Source organism: Drosophila melanogaster, chromosome 2L (assembly GCF_000001215.4).
Source record: "Drosophila melanogaster chromosome 2L".
Taxonomy (NCBI): domain Eukaryota; kingdom Metazoa; phylum Arthropoda; class Insecta; order Diptera; family Drosophilidae; genus Drosophila; species Drosophila melanogaster.
The window spans coordinates 3,784,215-3,802,767 of NT_033779.5; the positions used below are offsets into that span (position 1 = coordinate 3,784,215).

The following is an 18,553-nucleotide window of genomic DNA, read 5'->3' on the forward strand; positions in this document are numbered from 1 at the left end:
TTATTCAAAGCACTCCGGGCAGTTAAGTTGAAATGAAGTTAGCTAATATCGGCGAGATCGATGTCCAGATTTTTTGCCGCTTGATTGAAAGGAAGGGATCTGCGTAGAGTTATAAAAATCCACTGACTCACTCGCATGAGGCCATCAATCACAGACGGCGGTAATAATACTTCAGGCACGTTTCGAGGCCCCAGCCACCAAGCCCCTCCCCAACCTCCTAGACACGACAGTTTGCGGTTTGTGGCAACGCCTTTAACATTGACTCAAATCGACGAAAAATCGGTGGATGGGGATCAAATCAAAGTACACCACTCGAACACGTAGAAAGTTCAATTAAAATGCCACGCAAATTGTCATCACCGACAGTTGGAGTTGCCCGGCTTCCTGGAATTTCCTCATTGGGCGGATTGGGCGCCCATTTTTTACCGCCACCGATGACATCAATTTCTGGTTCAACTATAAAATAATACGCGTAAAGCCAAAGAGTTTCTCCGCCAGATGATATCATTTGGGTCCAGGAAAGCACGTGATTTGTTTGCCAAACTGTGCGTGAGAATGCTCTTTTAATGCCTTTATCTTCAGTAAAAGTTTATGAACTTCATGGAGCACGCAGATTGTTTAATATCTGTTAAAGACCGAAGGCTAACTCTTAGTTGGCTTTTTTCAAAAATATTTATATTGAATGTTTTGAATAACAATTTTCAATCGTAGAACTCCTTCAAAGCTTATCAGACCTCAACTGAGTATCAATCCTATCGAAAAAGTATATCTACTAGCATAATAATAATATTCTCCTTCCCATAATATAAAGCATAATGGATGAATTGTCTGTTGAAGAGCAGGACCTGCTCAAGAATATCTATAGCTTATTGGATAAGGATAACGAAGGTGCCATCACCTCGAAGGAATTGGGAATGGTAATCCGAGCATTAGGTCGACAGCCCAATGAATCGGAGGTTCAGTCCATGATAAACGAGGTGGACTCTGATGGAAACGGATCCATTGCAAAGGAGGAGTTTTGCAATGTGATTCTGCGCAAGATGCACGACACAAATAAGGAGGAGGAGCTGCGCGATGCGTTTCGCGTTTTTGATAAGGAAAACAATGGGTACATCTCCACTACCGAGCTGAGGGCTGTCTTTATGGCACTTGGTGAAAAATTGGAAGACGACGAGCTGGAGGAGATGATACGCGAGTACGATTTAGATCAGGATAATCACATCAATTTCGAGGAGTTCACCAACATGATGACCACGCGTTAATCTACACGCACACGCTTTCTAAATTACAATCATAGTGCAGTTAAAGGAATATTTTATGGCTTATTGTTGGATTATTTTATTTTAAAGACATTTGAATTTTTTCGAACTCGAATAATAAATGCGCCCAAAACTTCGCAATACGACTGACTAGGGGGCGCTGTTTTAGATCACGTCTTTAGTACCACTTTTTTTTTCAAAAATATTTATATTAAATGTTTTGAATAACAATTTTCAATCGTAGAACTCCTTTAAAGCTTATCACCCCTCAACTGAGTATCAATCCTATCGAAAAAGTAAACCTACGAGCATAATAATATTCTCGTTCCCATAATATAAGGCATAATGGATGAATTGTCTGTTGAAGAGCAGGACCTGCTCAAGAATATCTATAGTTTATTGGACAAGGATAACGAAGGTGCCATCACCTCGAAGGAATTGGGAATGGTAATCCGAGCATTAGGTCGACAGCCCAATGAATCCATTGCAAAGGAGGAGTTTTGCAATGTGATTCTGCGCAAGATGCACGACACAAATAAGGAGGAGGAGCTGCGCGATGCGTTTCGCGTTTTTGATAAGGAGAACAATGGGTACATCTCCACTACCGAGTTGAGGGCTGTCTTTATGGCACTTGGTGAAAAATTGGAAGACGACGAGCTGGAAGAGATGATACGCGAGTACGATTTAGATCAGGATAATCACATCAATTTCGAGGAGTCCAACAACATGATGACCACGCCCATTCTAAATTACAATCATACTGCAGTTAAAGGAATATTTTATGGTTTATTGTTGGATTATTTTATTTTAGGCATTTGAATTATTTCGAACTCGAATAATAAATGCGCCCAAGACTTCGCAATACGACTGACTAGATGGCGCTGTTTTAGATCACGTTTTTAGTACCAACTTTCGGCGCAACATCAGCTGGCGCTGTAACAGTCAATCGCGATTTGTAGTTCACGATCTCGCCATGAATTTGATGGCGCCTCGAATATGTAGTACATAAAAATAGCACGTGGCGCCAGTGAGCGCACGCTCTTTCCTTTTTATCCTTTCAATCCTTACTTTTATTTTTTATATTTATTAGGATTCGTGGGTATTAGTAGTATTATATGCATTATATTGCTCAATAGAAATTCGTAAATAAAATAAAATTTATAAATCAAAGTTAAAACAAAAGTTTGTCTATAAGTCCTTGGAATCTCCGAAGAAAGTGTAGTAATGGAAACTAGAAAGGAACTGGGAGATTCTTGAAACAAAGTTAAAAGAGGATATAACTTTGCTATACTTTTGGGCTCGAGTCTCAAAGCTTTTATACACATAAATGCATATGAAATAGGCTTAAATATTGTTTTTTAATTATTTAAACTTTATATTTATAAAGAATTGTATTGTAGCTGTAAGCCAGTAATTTATCCCCATTTGAGTGTAACTTTCTGCACGGAATAGTGTGCGGCTCGAACCCAAAGCTTTGGCCACTGCATTTGCCACATTTAGCATTTCGGCCAAGGCAACTGAGATATTTCAGAGACAGTAACGCCGCTCCAAAAGCCAAAAGCTTTGGGTCTTTGGGGCCAGATGGGCTTACCTGGCCACTTTGAATGAGTTCCTGAGTTCCTCTCTTGTGAACTCAGTGCGCTCTGTGTCGCTCATCGTTCAGTTTATTCAGTTTTTAAGTTTTACGACGGCACTCAGTTCGGTTCAGAAGGTGTTCGATGTTGGACGTGAGCGCTTGATCGGGAAAAAACACAACGCTTGGCCGTAGTAACTTATTGATCTCAACGGTGCTTTGTTGTTTCTTCTCTTGGCTGTCACGTATACGTACAGTCGGTTCTTCAGAGTGTGAGTGATCGCTGGCTGACCGCGCCTTAAATGCAATAAGCGTCGCTTCCGAAAAGCTAAAAAATCAAAATTCAAACGCCCCATAAAATAGCTGAAGAGATAAAACCGCATATCTGTGATAAAATAGTGTCTAAATTGATAGTTTTCAAGAAAACCCCGAGTGAAAAGCCAAAGCTTTTGGCCAAAAAGTGAGGTTGTGTTGGTGGCACTACCAAAAAAAAAAAAGTATTACCAAACACACCAATACTGTGAAACGCCGAGTGGAGTACACAAAGAAAACATACAAGACGCGCATTAAATGACGGCTTAAAAGTAATAGGATTCTGGAGCAAAAGAATCAAATATACGAATGTGTTCCACTTAAAAATAGGTGGTCTATGTGTAAATTCAATGGCATTTAATTCAATGGAAAACTAAGTTTAAATTCTTCCAAAAGAAGATTTGAAGTTAAAAGAATTTAGGGGATCTATGGAGATTTTACCACTATTAAGGTGGCTTTTTAGAGTTCTGACTGGAGAGAAAATCAGCGGAGTATAAAGATTGATTCGAAAATTCTGTTAGCTGTTGCTCTGTTTCTTTCCATTTCTGCACGCTTTCTTGGCAACAACTAATTGCCCCATCTACGGCAATTTTTAGTTTTATTTTTCCTTTTTTTTTTTTTTTGCGTTGGTTTGTGGCCAATAAACTGCAACTGCAACTTTTAAGTTGATGCGTTCAGCGAGCCGCAACGTTGGTTGCACTTGTTTAATACCGCTTTGCTCCCTTTGCTCCCTTTTATCCCCTCTCCATAGACAGGTTGTCCCCTGCACACTAGTTCCTCTCGGAGTTCCTCTGTTACTTCCGTTCCGCATTAGTCATTCAACTGGCAATTGAATATAGAAGCCGATGACGCGTTGCCATTCTGGTTACAACAGGTTGGCTATAAAAACGTGAAAAAAGGCGAATTAAAAGAACATTTTCGCATACGCAAGAGGAAGTGGGGCATTATCAATCATTTGGTGTAGATAAGGAAAGTCCAAACAAAGACTACAGACATTCCCGGTGCATTATAAAAAACCATAGATAACATTTAATAACAAAGCAACAGGTTTTAAAGACTGCTTTTTTTTCAAAATACGTTTTTATTTTTTAGTACCAATGGTGATGGGAATGCAAGCTTGCTGGTCAAGCTTATTAACGTATAGCATCATCATGAGAGATATTATATGAGTATAAGTAGCGTTTTACGTGTGTGGGGGTAGTCTTAGTCATGCAACGATCATTGAAGCCGGCAAGTGACTAACAAATTCTACATGTTTGGGTACATCATAACAAATTGGTCAATAATTAGACCTCAAACGAGCATAAAATTGTTTAGGCAATTGGCATTATTCTAACAACATTAGTTCAGAGGGTTGTTGAACTCTTCGGTAGAACGGAAACTAAATTAAATTGCTGTAAAATTGGCCGAAAAACAGCTGCACAGCGGGAAATCCCTTTCACGGCACAGAACCATTCAGAGAAAGCTCAATAAAACTAGAACACGGCTTGGGGAATTGAATTTCACAGATTTAGAATGTACTCAGATTAAAAACAAACCTTTTAAACAAAATTTTACTTTTTTTTTAACGAAACATAACTTACTTTAGTGAATAATTTTTTTGCAGTCAACTTATTCTCACTCTTATCTAATCATTTAATGCAATAAATTAGAGCGAAACTTTTTCAAGAACTTGAACTGTAACAGAATGAAATACTTATACTGCGTATTGAGGTTAATGCCATTTTTTTCCCAAACTTAGTGAAGTGATAGGCTCACTTTTGGTGCGTTCACTTGACTTATGAGAGGCGCAAAATGCCCAAACCAAACCGAACTAAAGTTAATAAACCCATAAAGAGGCAGACAATAAACTTTTGAATGCACTTCAAATGCAGTCACGGCAACCACAAAAACAACATTTACCGTTGCAGTTGAGTCACATCCATCGACCGTCATATACCAGATACAAGATACAATCCACACACGCACCGTTGCCCCTGCTTCCTCCCCCTATCCTCTAAAACCCCGCCCCATAAAGCTGCTTTGCATATTCGATAAATTTAAAATGTTGGGGGTGCACAGAAGAAAACGTTCTTTAAGTTCTGAAACTTTATTATGAACAACATTTTTTGACTGCTTATATTATTATTATGGATTATGGAGAACCATAATATATTATTATTTATAAAAAAAAAGTTGCGTCAGGTTTTTTAATGATCCTCAGTTAGTATTATTTCTCCCAGTGCAAAGTGAGGGTGGGGGAAAGTTTTGGTAGAGTCTATAAGTCGAAGGTGGAAATGCTTTCTTCTTTCTTCTTACTACGCACACGTAACCGAAGGAAAATAAAAGAAAACTTGGTGAAAAACACGAACTTGCGGTGCGTGCGTCGCTCTCACTCCCCCTCTCTCTCTCTCTCTCTCGCTCTCTCTTGTGGCATGAATGAAGTGCCTCCACATTTACAGTTATTTTACTAAAGTGGGGGAATTCCAGCAACAACTCCCCAATATTTAACATATTGTTGTTTGCTTGTCTCATTTCTTTTGTTATTGTTGTTCATCGGCCGCTCTCTTTTCCTCAGCCGTTCTTTGAATCACTCTATCTCGCTCTGTCTGTGGGTAATGCAATGTACTAAACCCGCTCGGTTTTTCAGTCGTTGCTAACGGTTCTTTGCGTACGGACGTGTTTTTATGGGAAAATTGGAAAAAGTCAAAACAAAAACATCTAAAAGCTGATATGTATATGTATGCGTGTGCGTTGTGGTAGAAGTTCTGTTGTTGTTTTCTGACTCGTTTTTTTTTTGGGCCCGTTCTCTTGGTGGCTTATCACAAAAATTTGTTAACAATGAAGCCAACCAAAATTCTCATGTTTCCATTGGGAAATCTCGAGATATTCGAGATTTCAGTGTTGAAAGAACAACAATAGTTGATAAATAACAGAAAAGTGCATTGAAAAGAATTAAAAATGTTGAAACCTTTTTCCAAAGCAAAGCTAAAAAGTGAAACACAACACTGCCTAAAAAATTAAGCTAAAATACGAAAATAAAGTGTTTTTAAGGCGTTAAAAATATGAAAAAAATACATCCCAATTCTTTCAAGTAAATAAAAAATGTGCGAAAGCGTCGAAATTTTTAGCTAAACATTATCGAATTAGAAATATTTAAATTAACTATATAATATATCTAAACCTTTTCCCCCAAACAGCTGTTAAATAATCACGAAACTGCCATGGCGAATGTGTAATAAAAACCGTTAGTGAAGTAGTTAATTGAAAGCAAAAATAAACCAAATTTAACGACAACGAAAAGTGATACGAAAACGATGCACAAATGAAGCTGCAACATCATAAAACCAACAGACAGCGAATAAGTAAACCCCACAGGGATCCAAAATGGGCCAGCATATGTTTATGGCTGCTCGTAACGCTGGCTTTTTCGACCCACTTGGCACGGAGCCAAGAAAGTCGACAAACGGAGGACTCCAAAGAGGTGGAACTGCTGCAGGATAATGACATCGAGTTCGCCAGTCTCGATGGCGCCAGCCAACTATTGCCAGCAACCCGACATTCCGGCGCAGACGTCACCGTGGCGCCACAAGGTTCCACCCCATCGATGACGTCATCTTCGTCATACACCGAGCTGCAAGGCGGCGAAATCCTCAGCGACCGAATCCTGCGGCGCAGCGAGAGTCCTTATTTGGCACGCGACGATATCGAGGTCCTGCGTGGAGCCCGTTTGACCATCGAACCGGGTGTTACCATCGAATTCGCCCCCACCAAAGGACTCAAAATCAACGGCGTCCTGCAGGCGGTGGTAAGTCCGGAAAATCCTAATGGGGAAAATTCATTGTGGCTACATTCGGAAAAGCTGGCAGTAACTTGAGCATGATTGACGGGGAGAAACTCTAGAAGCTTAACTTGGGAAATCCTATTAAATGCACCAGTTTGTACATGAAATATATACATGGATATAATATACCCAAATAAGCACTAGATGTCCTTCTAATAAGTTGAGCTTGATTGACTAAGGGTGCAACTCAATTAGAGGGTATAAAATTAGTTTAGGAAATGGCACTAATAATAGCCCTAATGAAATCATATTATTATTATTTGAGCTTGGGAAACGACAAACAATATTCATAATGAAATCTCACATTGCAATAATGATAAGGACCAGTTTTAAATGACACAACTAGAACCATTAAAAATAAATAATTATTTGAAATCCATTAAGGCAAATAGTTCGATTAATATAGAGTAATTTCATGGTCTAAAGTAATTTTTCGGCCTACACCTGTTGGATATTTGCGAATGATTAAGCGCGGCACCTGTTGCTATCAGCCGTCGAGGGTGCCCTATGAGTAATCTTACTAGCGAGATAAGCTCCACACAAAAGCTTCGTACCGAAGTTCCCTCATTGTTGACTTTATATAGCAAATGATAAGATTACAATTGTCTGATTTACACATCGTTTAAAAAGGGGAGATATCGCATTTCATATGGATGGGCGATGTGCGGAATGCATGTGGATGCCATAATACAGTATGTGGTAGGTTAGGACCTGCTCCATCTTTAACCCCATAATTGGGTCATCCAAGTTCAGTTGACTTCCTATCAATTATGACGCGCACTTTACATGTTCCGCTCTGTTCTTAGCTTTTGTAGTCACTTAATCAGCGGTCAGGGGGTCACCGAGGGTTAATTAGATTTAAGTGAATGTCGGAGTGGCATAATTGACAATACCAAAGACCGAAAGGGAAATGATTAAATTAGCTTTGTCCAAACTCTTAAGCCAGTTCTAAGCTCTCGAAATTTTACACATTTCTTTTTTTTTGAATATGCAAAACATAAGTTTCACAAGGGTTAAGAGTTCACACCGCCTTGCTGTTAATTAAATAAAACTGTTTTGCGCCTGTGGGCGACTCTTCGTTTGGAGATCTTCGTTGCATAGGTGTTAATTGATGCCCCAATTGCTTCGAAAATTACATATACTATGTATTTTTCATGTCGATTTTCATTGGCAAACGAAGGCCAAGTGACGAGAAGATATCATAATTGAAAACGAAAATAATTGCATGCTACGTGAGGAAAACAAAGTCGAAGTGAAATTTTTCAAACTCAAAAGAAACGCAGAAATTATAATAAGGAAATATTTTCGTTTTGCTTGGAATCTGTATTATCTTGGATCTTAAAAAACCGCTTTTTGAATTAAGCAATCAGCTATGAATTTTTAAATAGTACAACATTATTTTTATACCTTTTAGGGCACACCAACCTCCAGAATTGTGTTAAAATCCCAGAGTAACACGGCCAACTACAAACTGGAGCTGCCCGATGATCAAGAGAAGGGCATTCGACTAGTGGATGGACCCACTCCAGTGGAGGGAAGACTGCAGCTTTTCCACAAGGGTGCATGGAGATCGGTTTGCTCCAATTCCAGAAAGTGAGTAAATAAATACCGAAAATCACTCGCATATTTATTTAATATTTTCCTTGAACAGTTGGACATTGGCGGATTATGGAGTGGCTTGTAAGCAGCTGGGCTACAGAGGCGGCAGATTCTGGAATTGGGTGGAGCGAACGCCAGGATATTATCCCCGTTTGCTGTACGAGCAGCCCAAGTGCAAAGGTGGCGAAGGAAGTCTTCAGGATTGCGCTTGGACCTCCCGGCAAATGGGAGCTGGTGCATGTGATTATCACAACGATTTGGGCATCCAATGTCTGCCCGTCCATTCCGAAACTTTGGGCCATTGGCGAGGTATATACTTCGATAATGCGCCATCCACAAAGGCTCTGGGCAGGGATAATATCGTTTATGCGGCCCAATCGGAGTCACGTCTGAAATATGTGGACATCATAAGGGCAGGAAGTGGTGCAGGATTCAATGCCAAGTCGGCGGTGGAAGTCCAAGGATTACCTCCACAAATGGAGCACGTGGTGATCAGTCACTCGGCCTACACAGGATTCAATAGCACACGTCCCTGGGCAGGATTTCAGCTACAAAATGTCACTGTGAGGAAATGCAATGGCATTGGAGTCTTCGTCAATTCGAGTCAAGGCGCTGTGCAATTGGATGGATGCTCCATAGTGGATAACGCTGGAGATGGTATCAAATATGTGGGACACGATTTGAGGGGAACGGAAAGGAAGGATCGTGCCAGCATATATGACTTTTGCACTCTGCCCACAACGTCGGGACAAACCTATCCCATTTCGCTGTCCTTCACGCAGAAATATTACGCTGGATCTGGCAAGGAGTGTGGCAAGTACTTCTTCACACGACCAGGATATCTGCTCACTCTCCATTTTGAGAATTTCGTACTCATGCAAAACGAGACGGCCACAGTGGAAATTTACGATGGAGCCTCGACAAACGATCGCCTGCTGTTCGAATGGAAGGCCAGGAATTTTACGAGGCCCCAAAGTGTCACCTCAACGAGGGAGAAAATGTTTGTAAGGATACGAGCGGATGCCAGGCAGGAGCTAAATGGTTTCTTCAGGATGACGTCCGGCGACTCGGTGGCCTACGATCTTAAGGTGTCACAATCCACGGTGGAGGATAATGGAGGTCGTGGTGTTGCCATCGACAATATAAGATCCAAGCTGCATGTGCACAGTAGCTCCGTCTCCGGCAACGGTCATGTGGCAGGAGTTCATGTGACGAGTGGAGCTGGAGACGTGAACATAACCAGCTCCAACATAAGCTTTAACAATGGCGCTGGCGTTAACATCACCTATTACGGTGGCAATCGAAATATCTCCAGATCGGCATTGACTGCCAACAAGGGATATGGCGTAGCCACTTGGCTAAATCAGACATCGGACGTAAATCGAATGGAGTACATACCTTTTAACCAAACCAGCGTGGTGGAGTACTCGCAAATCGGTGGTAATCTGGAGACTGGAGTTTTTCACGGCAACTTCTGTCGTCCCATTTGGGTAAACATCACGGGAAACAGTTTCAACGGTAGTCAACAAAATGATATATTCATTGAATCCTGCTACCAAGCCACTGCCAATGGACGACCCAACATGCAACTTCAGCTAGGACATAATCAGTTTAAATACTCCCAAGCGAACTCCATCTATCTGAGTCCAGCTTTGAATCTTCAAGGACGCATCGAATACAATATGTTCCGCTTTGGTTCCTATGGTTGTCTGTTCATCAACAACGACTACATATATCCAGAGTTTAATTATTTCCCGGTCAAGCTGATCATACAGAGTAACTACTTCATGAGAAACAGCGGAGTTCATGTGGTTTCTCTGGGCCTATCGCCCTACAGCAGAGCGGAAGTACAGTATATACTCTTCACGAGAAACTTTGTGAGAGGAAACAATATAACGGAGGCTTTTGGTCCTCTAATCGCAGGCTCAGAGGGCAGTGATGGTGCTGGCCGACTAAATCCGCGATCCCGAGTTGCAGCCCCTGTTGTCGTGGGATCAAGTAATGTTGATATATTCCGAAACATCCTGCACAATCTGGATTCCATGTATGAAATTGGCTCACAACTCACTGATCAAAGTAAGATCATCAACGCCACTTGCAATTGGCTGGGTCACACGGATGAGAATAAGATATACGCTCGGCTGTTTCATCGCAACGATCGCTATAATTTGGCGAAAATAAACTATCTACCATACCTGTTGCACAGCTCCAATCCAGGTTCCACTGCCATGATTACGGTTTCCACTGTGGTTCCACGATTTTTCCACGAGGGAAGCGATGTCATTGGTGGCGAAGTCGATGGTCAGGATATGGTACCAGCTGGTACATATACCGTAACCAAGGACATCAATATCAGACCTGGTGGTAAGCTCATACTCCAACCTGGTACCACTCTCAAGTTCGAACCCAGTGTGGGAATGATGGTGGCTGGAAAATTGGAAGCCAGAGGACGTAGACCCGATGACATACTCTTCACTTTGAAGCGGGAAACAATTATGGGCGAATCAAATGATACGGAAACCATCGATTTGGATAGCGAAACTGAGGCCATAGATATGGAAACGGAAGTAATACCCGCGGATGGTGTACCTCGAGTTCCAGTTCGCTTGGTCGGAGGAGCGGGTGCCAATGAGGGAAGACTTCAGGTATACCTAAAGGGACGATGGGGCACTGTATGTGATTATGGCTGGAATGTCCTGAACGCAGCTCTGGTTTGCCACCAATTGGGTTACTCCCTGAATCCACAGGATTGGAGACTACTACGCTCGCAGTTACCAAATGCTGGCACATCCGAGGACATTTTAATGGCCAATGTCAGGTGTACACTCCAGGATCGAGACGTGACCAAGTGCCGGGCTGAATACGAGTTCGAAAACACGTGTAGCCATGAAAACGATGTGGGTCTCAGGTGTTATGAGGGTGCCTGGGCTGGTGTGCGTTTCAGTATGTTGGCCGAAAGAGCGGATCTACAGTATGTAACTGTGGAAAAGGCCGGACTTTTCGATTATACCACCAATGCATTTAAGCCCGCTGTTCAGATGGATCATGCGCGTCACAATCTGGAAAACGTAAGAATCGTGAATAATCTACAAGACGGTTTGGGTATTATATACGCAGACATATATGCTGGCAAGTCTGTGAACAACATCAAAAACTCGGAGTTCTCTGGCAATAAGGGAAGTGGAATTAGTCTAAAACAATTGGACTTCAGGGTCTCAGGATCCATTATCAAGGACAACAAAGGCAGTGGTGTTTCTCACGATGCGGTGATATCTGCTTTGGATCAAAAGGAAATCGGGGGATGGTTTAACATGGCTACAGATTTCAATTCTTTCGATACTGACTACGATCCTTATCTCTTGCCCCGTGAAATAAGCAACATCGACTTGGGAACCTTCGAACACAAGTACATAAGAACTGAAGAGCTATTGGGACAAAATATTAATCGCAAAATAGTGGTTCAATGTCCGGCAGGCTATGTTATTGGAATACAGCTCTTGAATCCCATACACAATCTGTCCACAGAGAGCATAAACATCCTGAATGCCAGGACAGAGAATATTAGAAGTGATCTGTGGCAAGTTAAGCGAGATTTAAACGTATTCCCAGTAACCAGCAGCAGTTATGGCATTATAATTTACTACGAAAGCGGACTGCAGGCCTTGGGAGGAGCTGTTTTGATGCTGAGCACAGTCACAGCTCCAGTGCAAAACATAAGGAATCGCATTGTGAGCGGTGCAGTGCCCACTCTAACCATTCGATCAACGAAGATACAAAAGAATTTGAGGGGTATTACGGGCATCTACTACAATCGCTACATAGGCGACAATGGGGAGTATTATTTGAGAAAAGCCAACGAATCAATTAAGCTAATCAACTCTGAGCTTAGCTACAATGAACGAGAAGCTATACTTATAAGGTCACCATTCTGGGATGTGATATCCAGTAACCTATCAGAGGTTACACTTCATGTCAATGGTTCGCTAATCACTCAAAATGGACTTGGAATACGACAAATGTCGAAGGATCTGCGATCGTCGAACAACCTATTCCATTACGTCATACAGGATACTACATTTGAGCAGAATACTCATGGAGGCTTTCAGGTAATATTGAAATTTATCTATTTTCTTTTCAATGTAGCTAAGCTTTCTTTTTGCATTTTAAGGTATCTTTGCCATACGTGTGGCAATACAACGAAAACTTCACGCATTCGATTTATTTCGGCAACAGCACCTGGCAAAGAAATCGCGACTTCCGCATTTCCGTTTCCGGTCACTATACGGTCTTCAATATAACCTCAAATGTCTTTAGAGAGAATAACTGCCCTGGCGCACTGATATCTCTAGATGGAATGGAAAAGCGACTTCGTTTTGATAACAATCGTTTTGAGTCGAATAACGCCAAGTTTGTGCTGCTTTTCAAGGCGGATTCTCTAAGTGAAATCATTGGACAAGTACCTGCCAGCATTGAATTTAACAGCTTTAAAGGAAATAATATTGTTACCATGACGGCAAACTATAGGAATCATTATATGAAAGTGGCCAGAAGGATACGAAAACAACACAAAATACCCACCGCAGTGATTCGACTGGATGGTGTCCAGAATGTGCGACTATATCGCAATCTGATAGCCGAAAATGAAATGGACTATAATTTGGTGGCAGGTGTGAGATCGGCCAGATTGAATAACTACTTTGAGGCAAGAGAGAACTGGTGGGGCACCAAGGATACCGCCTTCATCGAGGCTAAGATTTTCGACTTTGACAACTGGAACGATCATGCGGATGTCATATATCAGCCATTCCTGATCGAAGATAGTTACGATGCCAGTGTTTCTGTGGTCGTACCCTTCAATCAAGATCAAGAGATAGATTTGACCAACTATAAAGGTGGTAGAGTGTATAAGGACTTGTTATTGACGAAACAGAGTACTCCCTACTATATATCCTCTGATATCACGGTTATGCCAGGCAAAACTTTGACTATAAACCATGGCGTCACAATGGAATTTGAACCAAACGTTGGAATATTGGTTTTGGGCACACTAGTGGCCATTGGATACAGAGAATCACCTATCGTGATGAGGCCCTTTAGAAATGCCACCAGGGAATCTCTGATCGATGTTCAGCCCAAGAAACGGGCACTGGAGGATATGAGTGCTCCGCTCACCGAATTCGATTCCATAAGACTGTGCACCAGTGCCAACAATTGCACAGGTGATGCCGACGGATTGTTCGGTTTGAATGAGGGCTTTTTGGAGTACTTCAATCACACCACTCTTCAGTGGGTTCCCATTTGTGACAGCAGATTTACAGAACGAAATGCTCAAGTTGTTTGCCGCGAACTGGGCTATGATCCTCTGAATGTTTACTATGGTCATGATCGCAGGATAGAGTTCCACACGAACTCACTGACGCGAATTTGGTCATGGGTGCAGCCATTGGAATGTCGAGGTGACGAGGAGAGAATGGAGGATTGTGCGGAGCGATTGAATGGTCAACTTTATGGACATCGCCACGAATGCCGTTGGGATGATGTATTCGTCTTTGTCAGCTGCAATGGCATTGCTGACGATGAAGTTTATTGGGGTGGCATAAGATTCGCCAACTCCAAGTTCGAGGAAATCCAATATGAACATCGTTTGCACAACACAAGATCACATGCGCGGTTGCCATTGAGGGAAAGTCAATTGGAGTTCGTCAGGATTGAACAGGCAGGCATACTGCATAATCACAAAGCCGCTGCCATTCAAGCCATTCACAAGAACCCATCCATAACGTCGGTGAGCATAGAAAACTCTGCTAATCATGGCATAAACATGATTGCACCCAGTGGTAAACTGAATTTGAATCACCTGAACATTAACAATACTTTGGGTACCGGAATTAGCATTGTATCGCTGAGTGGCGAGGGTCGTGATAGCGATGAATCTAGTTTTACGCCCTTAAAGAAGTTGGATCTCCCATATAAGCTCTTCTCCCTGGTGGACATATGTGATCCGCAAAAGGTGCTGACCATCGAAGAACGCATGCTAATTTACTACAAATATGATAACAATCCAGTGAACTGTGTGAAGATCTTTACCTCAGCTTTTCGAGCTAAGCCAATTGGTTTCAGATTGTTGCAATCGAATTTGTTCAATCACTCCAAATTGTATGGCAGAACCGATTTTATCAAGTTGTACGACGGTGATATCTATAATGTGACTGCCACTTATTTGGGTAAAATCGAATCCGATACGGATAATCAAAGATCGTTCTTCAAGACCAAGGGCCCAACGATGAGTCTCCAGTTGGTGGCTAGTGGTGCTCCCGAAACACATGGTTTCATCGCCGAGGTCGTCACTGTGCCCATTTCCACTTTGGGTCAATGTAAGCTACTTAAATTATCCCGAATATGTACATATTTATTTTAATCGTGAAATACTCAACAGATCGCGATGCCTTGCACAATATCACAGATACTCATATCTCAGGTGCGATCAAAGGAGCGGTTACATACTCATCCGCCGGTGAGGTCACGCCCACGTTGACTTTAATTGGCAATCGGATAGAAAAGAATTGCCGACAATTGTATGGCAATTTCTCCACCTGCACTTCAGCTCTGAATTTGGATGTGCAGAATATGAATTCGTTGTATTTTATGGTAAGGTCTTTAAGAAACATTACTATACCCATTCAAAGACTACATTTTTTTTCTGAATGTCATTCTCAGAACAACCTGATAACAGAAAATCAAGGTGGTCTTCGGATTAGAGCTGATTCTCGAGGTTCAGCCACCTCACTTCGAGGCTTTGTTCATCACAATCTCTTCATGAGGAATCGCAATCGTCCAGCTCTGTACGTCGAAGGCAGACAATCCTCGCCGTATCAAGAAGTGGAACTTTATCGCAACTACTTTGCCCAGAATATGGCCGGTTATGAGGATGTAATAAGATTGTGCCAAGTGGTATCCAACTTTAGCTATAACTATGTGCACAGCAATGTGGGAGGAAGAATCATGGAGGTATCTGGCTTCGAAAAGGTGCGATTGCAGATCTATCAGACAACGGCTCACAATGGTTTCTACAGGTGGGTCACAATCTTTGTTTGGCCCCTGTGAACCCGTTATTAAAATATAATTTTTTAGGAATTTTGCCACCAACTGGATGACCAGGGCAACAATTGTGGCCGGAACCGCGGGCCAGCAATATGTTGATAATATTTTCGAGAATCACGAAAACGACTATGAGCTGCTCACAGTCAACAATTCCATGTAATTATTATTATTTTAAATATTATATGCAAATATTCTTCCTTTTTATAACTTTATGATTATTATTTGTAAACTGTTCCAATTTCTCTGTTCCTATTCTACTAGTCTATTAATGGGAATCTAATTTCTAATTTTATTTTTTCCATTTTCTACAATTTTCCTACCTGTAGTTTGAGTTTTGACTATGAAAACAGGTAAGATAAATATAAGTCCTTTGTTAAGTGGCCATTAATATTGACTTTCTCTATCTAGGACCTTTGAAACCTGGAGCTCTAAGATCGACGCTCGTCACAATTATTGGAGCTATAATAATACCATCTCGGTGCAATCTCGTATTAGAGATAAGTCAGGTGAGCAAGGACTTAAATCAATAGATTTAATACAACTCTATAGCTGTCTGTAATCCCAAACAGATGATCCTATGCTACTGGAGGTCTTAGCCGTGCCCTTCCAAATGAACAATGAGACAATACTGGATGGTAAATGTCCTCCAGGTTGGGCACTGGTCCATGACACCTGTTTTATCTACGTGGGAGCTCCCATGACTTTCCACGAAGCTCGAGATTTCTGTCGCTCGGAGAACTCCACAATGCCCTTCATACGCACCGATAAGACGACGCTATGGAAGTATTTGCAGAGCCAGATGCGACACTTGAAATATCCGGATAAGGTTTGGATTCAGGACTATAATCACATAGATCGCTGCACGAGCTTTGTGTTTGGGGAAATCGAAATTGAGGATTGCAACAAGGAGCGCGGTTTTATTTGCGAATCGGATCCCAGGGTAAAAAACTCAAGAAATAATAGAATATCAACATTGGTTAGCAACTGTCATCTTTCAGGTTATCATTGATCCCCTATCCTGGCGTGCAGACATCTTTGCCATCAGTATTATCTCAGCCTTTGTCCTTGCCATTATATTGCTGATCCTGGTGGCCTTCTGTTGGTTCGCTAAATCAAAACATCGACATACCCAACGACTCCAGAGAAGAAACAGCATTCGCCAAAGTCTGCGCAGCTTGAACAGCATCGATCCACAGGGTTCCCTTCGCAGAAGACCCAATTATGTATGATTTGCTTTTGATTTGATTATGAATAATTTTTTATGTGATTATTTTCTTTATTTTTTATTACATTTTATGTTAACCATTTTGGTTCTTCGCCAATCAGAATATGTCCAGCAATGGAACATTGTCCAAGGGTCAGGACTACAAGCAGATGGTGGCCAATGGTTCCATAGATTCCATGGACAAAAGTGTATTAAGCTCGGAAGCTGGTAGCTTTGAGGGCTATGAACAGAAGCCCCACTACAATGAGTATGTGAATCAGAATGCCTTGCGACCAGCACATCCTGCACAGGATCATCAGAGTCACAAGGTGGCCACCATTTCCAAGGCGAGTGGCCATAGAGCGAGAGCCGCTGCAGCTGCTGCTGCGGCCTTGGAGCCCGACGCCTTTGAGTTAAGCTACCGAAACGAAGGATTCCGGGATAACTCCACCTACGGTGATAACACCCGAGCCAATTCCATTAGTACCAGTGTGGCAGAGGACACGCCAATCATACATCACACAGATCAGGAGATCGATGAGGGTGGTTCCGATTATTATGGAAATGCGAGCACCTTGCCACTTCGAACCGAGGGAGGAACTCCGGCTGGAAGGCGTGGCCAACCCGGCTTGGCCTTTCTCTCCGAACTCAAACAGAACCTGCCCGAGTACCAAAGAAGCTCGCATAGCAGTTTTATGCCCCACCGAAGCAGCGGCGACTCACTGCCCTTTGATCAGAAGCTAGATCAATTCAACTACTCTACAGAGTCCTCACTGTACCGCCCAGCGCCTGCGGTTCCCAGTAGTCAGCAAGCAACACCGGCGGACATGCGACGTCCGGACTCGTATTATACTGCCGTCAGGAGTAGTAAAGCTCCAGTATCACATTACCGGACACCGAGGCCACTGGCACAGCCACCGGCTGCACCAAATGTGGCGCCCGCGGGTGGACCGGCGCAACGGCGTCCCAAGACGGTTTACCAAACCGCATCCGAGGAGTCGTCGCCAACGACACCGTCACCACTGACCAATCAGTACCACCGCTCCAAATCGGAGGCTCTACTCGAAACAGATTTCGATGGGGATGGAGGATCGGTTGGTCTGCAGCCACTGCAAACAAACGGACGAAGTCACAGTCAGCCCCTGGAAACGGCCATGTGAAGTGCCGTCATCAAATCCATACTCTAATTTAACACTCACTTTACACATTAACCCTTTACGGAACTGACTAAATACTAGGACAAATTTGTATTTTATTTATAGAGTAAGAGCTGCTACTTGTATTTAGTATTCGTTTGTAAGCTTAGCGTTTTGGATGAAACAGAATACTTTGATTTTTCTTTTCTTTAGCTTACCTACAATTACAATTATTATTTTGTCAGTTTCGTTTAGGATAACAACCACCACAGCTTCGTAGCTTTTAGTTTGCCCTTAAAAATTATAGTATACTTTTTAAAATCGAGATTACGATTGAGAGAGACCAAGAGAGACGAACACGCCCGCCCGTTGTTTTTTTTTGTGGTAAACTTAAATCATTCCATCCATTAACTTTAAGTCTACCATTAACTATTGCCGAAACGAATTAGTTCTAAGTTGTTGTACATACACAGAAAAATAAAACAAAATTAAAAAAGAAATCATTAAAATCGGGTCGTTTTTATATAAAAAAAAAAGCACCTAATA

The 18,553-nt window shown here is 42.0% G+C and overlaps 2 protein-coding genes and 1 pseudogene across 4 annotated transcripts; all 3 read left to right on the plus strand.

Moving 5' to 3' along the window:
* The first annotated feature begins 732 nt into the window (after nucleotides 1–732).
* CG31960 (uncharacterized protein) lies at nucleotides 733–1,408 on the plus strand. The gene has a single exon (NM_164559.2). It carries the CDS (start codon nucleotides 816–818, stop codon nucleotides 1,260–1,262), a length of 447 nt encoding a protein of 148 aa, NP_722942.1. The 5' UTR covers nucleotides 733–815; the 3' UTR covers nucleotides 1,263–1,408.
* A 115-nt stretch (nucleotides 1,409–1,523) lies between these two features.
* Nucleotides 1,524–2,129, plus strand: CR31958 (annotated as a pseudogene).
* An 823-nt stretch (nucleotides 2,130–2,952) lies between these two features.
* On the plus strand, nucleotides 2,953–18,512 carry bark (bark beetle). Of its 3 annotated transcripts, none has more exons than NM_001258935.3 (13): nucleotides 2,953–3,104; nucleotides 6,324–6,931; nucleotides 8,382–8,560; nucleotides 8,619–12,672; nucleotides 12,735–14,940; nucleotides 15,003–15,214; nucleotides 15,284–15,639; nucleotides 15,698–15,823; nucleotides 15,994–16,017; nucleotides 16,076–16,173; nucleotides 16,237–16,607; nucleotides 16,666–16,890; nucleotides 16,994–18,512. In NM_001258935.3, the coding sequence occupies exons 2-13, from the start codon at nucleotides 6,449–6,451 to the stop codon at nucleotides 18,029–18,031; spliced, it is 9,372 nt and encodes a 3,123-aa protein (NP_001245864.1). In that variant the 5' UTR covers nucleotides 2,953–3,104; nucleotides 6,324–6,448; the 3' UTR covers nucleotides 18,032–18,512. The 3 variants fall into 3 exon arrangements, with proteins under 3 accessions (NP_001245864.1, NP_608808.1, NP_001245865.1); NM_001258936.2 differs by lacking the exon at nucleotides 2,953–3,104 and adding an exon at nucleotides 5,772–5,864; NM_134964.4 differs by lacking the exon at nucleotides 15,994–16,017.
* Nucleotides 18,513–18,553: the final 41 nt, after the last annotated feature.

Bases quoted from the DNA above. Each gene is read 5' to 3' on its own strand.
- CG31960 (NM_164559.2), top strand. From the start codon at position 816: ATGGATGAATTGTCTGTTGAAGAGCAGGACCTGCTCAAGAATATCTAT.
- bark (NM_001258935.3), top strand. From the start codon at position 6,449: ATGAAGCTGCAACATCATAAAACCAACAGACAGCGAATAAGTAAACCC. The intron at 15,215-15,283 runs GTAAGGTCTTTA...TGTCATTCTCAG, and splicing joins TGAATTCGTTGTATTTTATG to AACAACCTGATAACAGAAAA. The intron at 16,608-16,665 runs GTAAAAAACTCA...GTCATCTTTCAG, and splicing joins TTTGCGAATCGGATCCCAGG to GTTATCATTGATCCCCTATC.